Consider the following 11,928-nt stretch of genomic DNA (forward strand, 5'->3'; position numbering starts at 1 on the left):
ATGGTGATAAATCTGAATGTCACTGGTATAGAGACAAACAGGCTGGTCAATGAAATAGAACTGAAGACCATGAAAAAAAAAATACACTTTTGTACACTTGATCTTTAACAGAGGCCAAAATAATACAATGGAAGAAGAAAATATCTTGAATAAATGTTGTTGGTCTAACTGGCTCTTTGTATGGAGAAAAATGAACATAGATCCACATTTATTATCATGCACAAAGCTCAAGTCTAAGTGAATCAAAGACCTGAACATAATACCAGACCCATTGAATATTATAGAAGGGATGTGAGAAAGAACTTTGAGCTCATTGACACGGAGAAATTTCCTGAAGAGAACGTCAGTCCCTCAAGCTCTAAGATCAAGAATAGATAAATAAAACTTCATGAAACAGGAACGCTTCTGAAATACAAAGGACATAGTCAATAAAAAAATTGGCAACCTACAGACCAGGGAAAAAAATCTTCACTAAACCTACATCCAATAAAGGGTTAATAAACACAATAATAAAGAACTCAGGAAGCTAACCAACAAAATACCAAACAACCCAATCAAAAAATTGGGGTATAGAATTAAACAGAGGATTCACAACAGAGAATTCTTGAATGGCCAAGAAGCACCTAAATAAATACTTAAAATCCTTCCTGATCAGAGGAATATAAATAAAAATAACCTTGAGATTCTACCTTACGTTTATCAGAATGGTTAAGATCAAAACCTCAGATGATAACACATGTTGAAGGGAATGTGGAGTAAAAAAGCACTACTCCACTGTGGATAGGATTGCAAACTGGTAAAACCACTCTGGAAATGAATTTGGAGGTTCCTCAGAAAATTGATAATAGATCTACCTAAAGATCGAGCAATATCACTCTTGGAAATATATACAAAAGATCTGTACTATACCTAAGACGCAAGTATTCCACTATGTTCATAACAGCCTAATTTGTGATAGCCAGAAGCTAGAAACAACCTACATGTTCCATGACAAAGGAATGAATAAAGAAAAGCCAGTTCATTTACATTGTGGAATTCTAGTTAGCCATTAAGAACAATGGCATCCTGAGTTTTTTAGGCATATGGAGAGATCTAGAAAATGTCATCCTGAGTGGTGGATTTTGGACCCCCAAAGACATGAGAAATATGTACTCATTAATACACTAATACTACAAGGGGCAGGAAAAGAGGGAACTGGGAGAAAAGGGGGACTAAGTTGGGGATGGGAACATGATCTGATATTGGGTTGGGGAAAAGAAATGAAGCCCTAAAAAATGGAAAGAGGGGACCTCAGAAGATAGGATGTTGGGAAAACCATTTAGATTGTACCAGAGACCTGGGATGTATGATACTCTCAGGACTCAAAGGGGGTGGGACCATAGATGAAATGCCCTTCAGTTGGGAGAAGGAACTTATATTGTCCACCTCTAGCACAAAGACAGGCATCAAGTGAAGAATTTGAATTTGCTATTCTACAGTCAAAACTCTGACCCATAATTTTTCCTGTCTGAAAAAGTTTCACAGATGGAAAAAGGAGAAGAGCCTGAAGAAATAACTGCCCATTTAAAAGTCTAATTAGGATCCAGATCAAGGGGCTTCCTCATGGCCTAACAGCACTCCTGAGACTATGGAGTGCTCAATATAAAAGGACCTATTATGACTGACCTCCTAAAAACTCAACAAGCAGCTTAGTCAGATGCAGATACTTGTACCCAACCAACCTATCGAAACTCCTCACACCTGTGGTTAAATTTGGGAAAAGCTGGAAGAAGCTGAGGAGGAGAATGACCATGTAAGAGAACCAGCAGGGACACTTGAGATCTCAGACACTGGATCACCAGCCAGACAGCATACACTAGTTGATATGAGGCCATCAACACAAAAGCAGAGGACTTTTGGTCTGGATCCAGAAAAGCTGCACTTAACCCTGAAGAGACTGGAGGCCCCAGGGTGTTTAGAAGTCTGGTCGAGTGGTTGGGGTGGGGACATCCTCGTGGAAATAGCAGGAAAAGTCGGAGGTATGAAATATGGAACAGTAGTAACAGGGTGCACTGGAAGGGGAATATAATCTTGAGTGTAAAAGTAAAATAAAATTAACTTTTAAAAAGAAAAGATGAAAGAAAAAGAAAAGCTTTTGAATACAAATTCTGCCTGTCCATTACTGAACGAAATGCAAAAAAATATGTGGTCTTTCTAGCTAATGAGAAGTTGAGGAGGTCAGGCCTGTGATAGTACAGTTTATGCAAAGAAGTATTGAAAGTCCATTGCTTCATGACAATAAAATGTAGCCTAGATTTCACTGGAGAACCAAAGATGTTGAAGTTTCAAGAGCCTTGACACATTTGCCACAAGACTTGCAAGCAATAATTGAAATCAGCTCAAGAGATAGAGTTGTGATAAACTCAAAAAAAAAAAAAAAAAAAAAAGCCAATAAGGCAGAGCCTTCTAAGTCCTTTGAAATCAGATATAGAGCTATAATATTTGTTGAATGACTTATTGGATTTTGGTCATTTTCTGTCCAACATTTTTCTGTCTAACATATTGACCTATTTTTCCACTTTGAAATGTTAAAGATTATTCTTTGTTATTATTATATTTAGAAAGTGTTTGATTTTTTCATTGTATATGGAGCAGCCATTACACAATGAAGTTGAGTGTTACAAATGTCTGCAATTTTAAGCAGAGTTGAAATTGAAAAACAATAATTAATGGATAATGGCTAAATGCATTTTACGTTATTATATAGTCGTAAGCCGATTAGTGACAGGGAGTGGAATGTGTTTGGTTGAAAGAGAACTGTTTTTGTTGCCTAATATATTGGAGTACTCAGTGTCTATTTGGTGGCAAGATTAGATAAAATTAGGAGATATGACTTATATAAGGAAGATTAAGTTTTTGGTTACCATTTATTAGCTATTTAGGAAAAATGGGAGATGTTGATTATTGAAGAGGAGTGTGAACCAGGTAGGGACTTCCTTACAGATTTCCAAACACTTCATCCATGCCCATTGTGCTCTTTTTGTATCCAAGTTGTAAATTACAATTAATGACCTCATCTTTTCTTCCCAAAAGACCTTTGAGCATCATCATGAATTATGACTCTGAAAGTCTGATATCCATGTTAAACTTTTGTTTATGTTCACTTGGGAAACATGTCTTATAATTGTAAAATAAAGTTATCCAAGAATCTTAATAAAAGGAGATTATAAGAGAGTTAAAAACCTGGGAGTTTCACTTGTAAAAATTTTATTAAGAAAATTATTATTAGATTTAATTATTTATATAAGCTTGAGTTTTGGTAACGGTATCTGTTTAAGGGTACAGATTGTTATTGAAGCATGAGGATTTTTTTTTCCATTCTATGGCTTTGGGTTACAGGTGGTTGTAAAAACCATTTTCATATTATAATAAAAAAATAGCTGCAAATTTTCTGCAAAATCAGCAAACACTCATAAATGTTTCATGCCTCTATGGCTTAAAAATAGTTTCATACCTAAAAATATTTTCATGTATTGATATCATGTGTGTATACCTGCTTCTAGTTGACATATAAATTTGTTCTCTCTGATGTTCTTCTAATTACTACTGTCATAATGCAGTTCAAGGTGCAGAACAGATGTTCAGACCATCTGCTAATAGGAACAGCAGAGATCCAGGGACACAGGCCTAGTGAGACAGTGCTATGAGTAGCCGGGCCACAAAGAGGTCTGTGCCTTGGGCTCAGAAAGTGGGCCACCCCCCATTGATTCAAGGGAGCAGGAATTCTGCATTAGGGAAATGGTTTCCAACTGAAGGATCCATGCATGCAGAACAGGCCCTCAGGCCATCTGCCACCAGGAACAGCAGAGATCCATTGTCACAGGCCAGGTATATAGTAGAACCAAACACTGAAAACAAGACCACATATAATAACAGACAACAAGATGGCAAGAGGAAATCAAAAGTACTTACCCCAGGAAAACCAAGACAAACTGGCAATGCCAGAACCCAGCTCTCCCATCACAGCCAACAGCAGAATGCCAAACACTCTAGAAAAAGACGACTCAGACATGAAATTATACCTCAAGATGATAATAGAGATCCTTAAACAAGAATGGGAGAAAAAGCATAAAGAAATAGAAACTTTTAAAGAGGAAACAAGAAAAACACTCAAAGAAATCAAAGAACTAGAGGAAAACAGAACCAAAGGGATGAAGGAATGGAAGAAGGAATTTAAAATGGAAATGAACACAATAAAGAAAACACCAAAAGAGACAACAATGGAGGTAGAAAACCTATAAAAGAAATCAGGAGTCACAGATGCAAGCATTTCCAACAAAGTACAAGAGATGGAAGAGAGAATCACAGGGGACAAAGATAACATTGAAAACATTGACAAAACAGTCAGAGAAGATGCAAAAGCGAAAAAGCTCCTAACCCAAAATGTCCAGGAGATCCAGGACACAATGAGAATACCAAACCTAAGGATAATAGGAATAGAAGAGGGTGAAGAATATCAACTAAGAGGCACAGTAAATACTTGTAACAAAATCATAGAAGAAAACATCCCTACCCTTAAAAATGAGATGACCATGAGAATAAGAGAAGCCTATAGAACTCCAGAGTGTACCAAAAAGAAATTCCTCCAGACACATAATAATCAAAATGCCAAGTCTCCAAAGCAAAGAAAGAACACTAAAAGCAGTAAGAGAAAAAGGTCATGTAACATATAAAGGCAGACCAATCAGAATCACACGCGACTTCTCAACAGATACTATGGAAGTTAGAAGATCTTGGGCAGACATCATGCTTACCCTAAGAAAACATAAGTGTCAGCCCAAGCTGCTATACCAAGCAAAAGTTTCAAACACCATAAATGTAGAGACCAAGATAAAACTAAATTCACAAAATATCTGAACACAAACCCAGCACTGCAACGAATTATAGGTGGAAAACCAAAAACAAGTAGGGAAACTACATCCTACTAAAAACAAGAAAATAAGTAAGCAAGAAAACCCAAAGAATAAAGAAACACAGGCACCATTCTACCTCTAAAAGAAAAAAATAGAAGAAAACAGCAACCACTATTCCTTAATATCTGTTAACATACATGGACTCAATTCCCCAATAAAAAGATATAGGCTATCAGACTGGATACATAAACAGAATCCAGCATTTTGCTGCATACAAGAAACTCATCTCAGAGACAAAGACAGACACTATCTCAGAGTAAGAGGTTGGGAAAAAAAACTTCCAAGCATTCGGCCCCAAGAAACAAGCTGTGTTTTTTTTTAATGCATGGATTTCTTTTTTCAACTTTATTTTAAAAAACAATGATAAATGTACAGATTTTAAGCATTTTTGCATAAAAGTATACAAATACATTTTTATAAGGTTGTAATTATGTATTTGTGGGTACATATACATACACATATGTATATATGTTTCAATAATATGGGAAAAGAGGTTATTAATTTCAGGAGATAAGAGAGAAACTGGGAGGGGCTGTAGGAAGGATAGGGGGATGCGATACAATTCTGTTTTAATTAAGATATATTCTTTTTTTTTCTTTTTTTCTTGATTATCACACATTCTCTGGGTTATTTCTGGAGTGTTCAGAGCTTTCTGGAGTTTTTTTTTTTAAAATAAAGTTGTTTTAAAAAATGGATGCATCTAGAGAATATTATCCTGTGTGAGATAACCCAGTCACAAAATAACACACACAATATGCAGTCACCGATTTTCGGATACTAACTCCAGAAAGTTCTGAAAACCCCAGAAACAACTCAGACTATATGAAGTTCAAAATAAGCAAAGAAACTGAAAAACTATTATGCTTAGTCTTACACTCCAAGAAAACTTTGACTAATTCCAGGTTACATCTTGTTTTACATGTACTTTATGCTCATTGTAACTAGTAAGATCTTAATGCACATACTATCAAAACTTTAAAAAATTCAAGTACTGAAAAAAGGAATTGGCATACTTTTATTTATAAATACTTAAAATCTGTATATTTATCTTTGTTTTTTAAGATAAAGCTTTAAAAATTTGCAGTTCAGTCTCTTGCTCATAGATTAAAATTTCTGAAAACCCAAGAAAAAAATTTATGCTAAAATCTACATTTGCTTCTTACCATGTGCCATTGTAATTTCTGAAATGTTTATCAAAATTGTAAGAGGAATCAATTTCAAAATTAATCCTATATATGATGGACAAATGGTAAGAAGATTTATTAGTGACATTCTAGGACAAAGACCTTAAAAAGTTATTAAAAATCTTGGGAAACTCAAAGGTATATTGAAACACTAGGTACATATTTATTTACAAAATAATAGATTGCATAAGCCTTCTTTATATTTTAATTTTGAGTCATATGTCAATGTCTTATACAAAATCGACTATACAGAACTGTTTAAAACAATTAATAAAATACATAAATTGAAGAAAGGGGCTGAAGTATTCAATATCTTTTGGAGTATAATTATGGTTATTCACATTATTAAGTTTCCTAATCATGTTATATTCATCTTATTAAAATTTAAAATATACTTCATGTAAACTGCACATGTAAAAATAGAAGTCATAAATTTAAGACTCACTGTGTTCACATATTAGAACTTGGAAGGTGTGTAATATTTTAGTTAAAGTACTCATATATAAAATTTCAATAAATACAAATTTTAAAAAACAAAGGGAAATATGTTTATATCCCTAAATTTAAAAGAAGAAATAAGTATTAAATATGACATTTTTCAAAACAAAGATAAAAGTTAGGATTTAGCCAGTAAATAGCATTTAACCTGGGCAGTCTATAGTAGTCTATAACCTGGGTAAGATTCCAGTTAAGGAGAAAGAGAAGGCTTAAACTGGGTGATTAACATTGGCCTCCAGCTGGGATTGTTACACCTTCTTTATTATAGGTCTCATGAATTTATGCATTTCTATCATTAACAACATAATACCAAAGGATATCTAATGAGATGGTTGGTACATCAGTCATTAGGGATATAGGAGATGTAAATCTTCTGCTCTTACAACCTGACTCAAGAGGCTTGCTTCACTCATCAGACACATTTTAAACATGCAATACGTATTTATGTGTTTGGGAATAAATTCAATGTCTCACACAGAGGTGTTCCCTTTCCTAACAATAGGTGTTCTCTGTCCATCAAACACCAGATGATTTTACTATTCTCTACTTCACAATGATCATAGCAAGGTAAATTAATCTACTTGTGATTTCTAGCATCTTATATCTGAATCTGTGAAAAAAATGCAAGCAAAAAATGTTAGCAATATGAAGTTGCACATGGGGAATTTGTTAATTATTACAATCACCTAACATTCTTTTCAATCTTTGTTAAATTAGACAAAACTTTCCTCTTACTAAAACAACTTAAGCAATCATAGTACAATTTTTAGCAAAAATTATGTTGAAATTATCTGAACATATTTACATATTTTGGGAACCTAAAGAGAAAGTTTGTTTTTTCAACTTTAAATTCTCTTTTCCTCACTCACCATATATCTGTAGACATAAAGCAATGCCAATTGAACTTAGCATCTGTGATAACACTGGACATTTTGATGCAATCACATACCATGAAAAATAGAGATCAGATCTAAGTTTCTCAGCACAATGTCTCAAAATACATTACATCACAATAAGCACACAAATGTTGAAATAATTAAAAATTGTCATTGATCTCAAATACCAGAGTTAACATGAAATTTTAGTAAAACAATTCAGTATATGTAAAAGAAAGCATAGACAGTCAACCAGATCGCTGCTGTTCTCCTCCATGCTTGTCAATTATATTTTCCTTAATTATGGATTTACAATTTGTATATTACATAAGTGAGAGATGAAGTTAAAAGATGAAGAATAGAAAATTATCAATAAAAATGAAATTGAAAAAATTGTATCATCAAAATTTTTTTTGTGCACTACCTGTTGTTAAAAATAATAAAGTAGAATTGAAGATGTCAGTTTAATAAAAATGTACAGTAAATAGTAAGACAGGTCATCATCACACCTAGTTTTCCTGCATAAACTCAAAATAATTGTGCTGATTTAATAAGTATTTAATGCCTTTTCATAAAGTACCAGAATCAGGCTTTCACTATTGGTATTTACCATTTTTACATATATACATTTTATTAATTTGTTTTACTTATTGCATACATTAAACATTTCAACTTCCTCATGTACAGTGTGCTTATACTAAATATAAAGTCATGATGTTCACTTTCACTAAAACTCACTCCTACAGAAATTCTTTGCCTTTGCTTCTTTTATCCTGGAAACTAGAGATAAAAATTAGTGTTAGAATGGCAGGGAATATACCCATTAGAAAAATGTGACTACGTTTTCATTATGGTGAATAATGGTCTATTTTGTCCCAGTTTGGTTTGTATCTGTTTATCTTCACTGATTCAAATCTAATACAAGTAAGGTCTCATTTTGTTAACAACTGAAAAAAAAAAAAAAAACATGCATAGTAGCTTTGAGTGGGACAAAGAGAACACTTTTAAATTATAAATGATGATTGTTGAGTGGTATTTTTTTCCCTAATATAGGGAATCCACTGTAGTATATCTATGGTTCTTTTATGCATGTTTTTATATGCTGTTCATATCAAAAATTTATGATATTCTCTTGTGCATTTCTTTTTATGCTTAAGTTTACTAGTCATTTTTAGTTTTTTTTCTATTGGCCAATAATAATTTAAATGTAACATAAAAATGCTATGAAAAATATTAAGGAAAACGAATCTGACTTCACTGTCTCGAATTATGTTTTTGATTCTCATATTGACACATTCTTTCTTTGTCAATGCCACACACTTTGATAACTCACAAACGTCCTTCAGCTCTCACTTTTGTGTGTGATTCCTGCCCTTATTATTTCCTCACCTCCTTACAAAACTCTTTTCTATATGCAACAACTTCAAAATGTATAGTGATCATTTTGGATTTTATTCTCACCATTATGAAAACCAATGGGTAATGAAATATTAAAATGTGTTGAGGAATATTTGTGTTAAGGAATGATAATAAAGGTAATAGTAATCAGAGTGGGAAAAATTAGAGATGATTGGGAAAAAGAGTCTATTTAATTATGGTGTAAAGTACAAAGACTGGATAATCTTAGACGTATGCTTCATTATTCACTTGTGTTTACAATATATTTAATAATATTTCTATTGCAGTAACTCTGAAAGTGAAATTTTAACCTTGATGAAGTATGCATGCTCTTATCCCTAAAGGATTTTTATAGTGTATAGAACACAGTAATAGGTGATGTGACCATTGTTTTGACAACCTCTGTTCATATTCTTCAGAAATATAGAATACAGAAATCAAACATTTGCTTCAGAATTTATTCTTCTGGGATTGACAGATGATCCAGAACTGCAGATTATCCTCTTTGGAATCTTCCTCTTCATGTACTTGGTCACAGTGCTAGGAAACCTCATCATTATCTTGGCTGTCAGCCTTGACTCCCACCTTCATACCCCAATGTACTTCTTTCTCTCTAACCTATCCTTCACTGACATCTGCTTCATCACTAGCACAGTCCCAAAGATGCTGGTGAACATCCAGAGACAAAACAATACCATTAGTTACACAGAATGCCTTACACAGATGTACTTTGTTGTTTTTCTTAGTGGAATGGAAAATTTTCTTCTTGCAGCGATGGCTTATGATCGATATGTGGCAATCTGCCATCCACTTAGATACACAGTCATGATGAATCCCAGCACCTGCATTGTGTTAACTTTGCTCTCTGTGTTCAGTAGCATGATAGATGCCCTGCTACATAGTCTGTTGGTGTTGCGACTATCCTTCTGTACATATGTGGAAATCCCCCACTTCTTCTGTGAACTGGCTCATGTGATCAAACTGTCATGTTCTGACACATTCATCAATAACATAGTGATATACATGGCAACTTTCATATTTGGTGGAATTCCATTTTGGGGCATTATTTTATCTTATGTTCAAATTGTCTATTCAATGTTGAAAAAGCCCTCAATAAGAGGCAGTTACAAGGCCTTTTCCACCTGTGGGTCTCACTTGTCAGTTGTTTCCCTGTTTTATGGTTCAGTGATTGGGGTCTATATCAGCTTTTCAATGACTGAATCAACTACAAAGACTGCAGTGGCTTCAATTTTGTATACTGTGGTCCCTCAGATGCTGAACCCCTTTGTGTATAGTCTAAGGAACAAAGACATGAAAGAAGCCTTAAGGAAATTAAGTGGTGGGATTTTGTAACACTGTAATTAAACAAAGCTGTAGATACTATTGAAAACTAGCTTCTATCTTCATAGATGGTTAGCCCTAACAAAATTATAATAATAATTCTACTGTTAGGTTAAATGTTGTCATATATTACACAACCTTATAGATTGTACTAATACATATTATCTTGCTTAGATAATAACCTATGAATTTAATAAACGTTGATAATATTAGTAAATTTAATGAGAGTCATTTTTTAAACTACATATATGAATATATCTTTAATTGTAAAATAATGAAAATTAACGAATTATATACTAACAAGAAAAAATTGTTTACTCTATTTCAATTACGGTTGATGTCCCATATGTTCCAGAACAGAGGCTATGGCTTCTATTGCTCCTTTAAGAAGTATTATTTTCCTTGGATAGAAATACAATGAAAATTAGACATATAAACTTGAGGTAGGTAACTTGAATTGTGGCAGAACTTAGATTAATGTAAACAGGATATGTGAGTTACTAGCTCATCATTAACAAGCCTAATTTAAATTGTGGACTCTTATTAATAAATGTAAACCTTTATTTTTTTATTTGGTTAATAGATCAAGCCTAGAAAAACTCATGTGTTACACATACTTACAAACACATACACACACACACACAGACACAGACATCCCCCAAAGAAACACACACACACACACAATTTATAGATATATGTGTATATGATTTTATAAATGTGCATATATGAAAGAATGTGTGTATGTGACAAAAATAGAAAATAAATTGTGAATTTGGAAGTTTGACAACATGGAAGAGTTATAGGGATAGATACAAAAATATAGTACTCATAATATAACTACTTTAGATATATATTTAAAATATAAATTCAGAATGATATTATGAATAACTTGGTTTATATGAAAATAGGTTTTAGTTTTAGTGAGAATAAGATAGTCAAATATGAGGCAAGCAACATAATTGAAATATTGACTATCTATGATTGATGAAATTACCAATTGTTAGTAGGTACCTATATAGTATATTGTTATGAACTTAAAATTATATCTTTAAGATCTTTGTCAAAATCTATTATTTAGTTAGCATGATGTATAATCCTGTTAACTCTCCAATGCTTTCAAAATTAATGTAATAGAATTAATTAATTTTGATTTGATTAAATGATAAACTTCATATATGTATGTCTAATGAATGTTAGAAGAAAGGAGAAATTCTATTTCTGGCAGAATGCTGCAGTAAAGGTGTCTGCCCCTGACCTTTTGTTATTTGTATGTTTGTTTTTTTGATTGATTGTTTTGATTAGAATACTTACACAATGACTCTTTCTATCTCACTAGCATTTACAAGATATATGTCTCTTTAAACTTGGAGGGTGATCTGAACCTAATTTAGGTATTTTGAATGTATTTAGAAAATCTTCTATTTCTTTTGGATTTCCTGACTTGTTGAAGTTTTTAGAGTATACCCTGTATGATTTTTTAATTTTCTTGCTTTCTTTTTTTTTGAATCTCTATGTGTTTCTGAATTATTTAGTGTGGAAAGTCTTTACACAATTTTTAGTTAATTTGGATAAGGTTTGCCTATCATATTGATTTTCTTACATAATCAAATATTTGTTAACAGATTCACTGTATGTCTTTGTTTATTTCAATCTTAATTATTTCAGCCAAGTTTTTAATTG

General features: G+C 32.8%; 1 protein-coding gene across 1 annotated transcript; it reads left to right on the top strand.

Annotated features, from left to right (window-relative positions):
- Positions 1-9,345: 9,345 nt before the first annotated feature.
- On the top strand, positions 9,346-10,260 carry LOC308430803 (olfactory receptor 7G2-like; the record flags this gene model as incomplete). Its single annotated transcript, XM_080930088.1, has 1 exon — positions 9,346-10,260. Exon 1 carries the CDS (start codon positions 9,430-9,432, stop codon positions 10,258-10,260), a length of 831 nt encoding a protein of 276 aa, XP_080786214.1. The 5' UTR covers positions 9,346-9,429.
- Positions 10,261-11,928: the final 1,668 nt, after the last annotated feature.

Source organism: Micromys minutus (assembly GCF_963924665.1).
Source record: "Micromys minutus genome assembly, chromosome: 16".
NCBI lineage: Eukaryota > Metazoa > Chordata > Mammalia > Rodentia > Muridae > Micromys > Micromys minutus.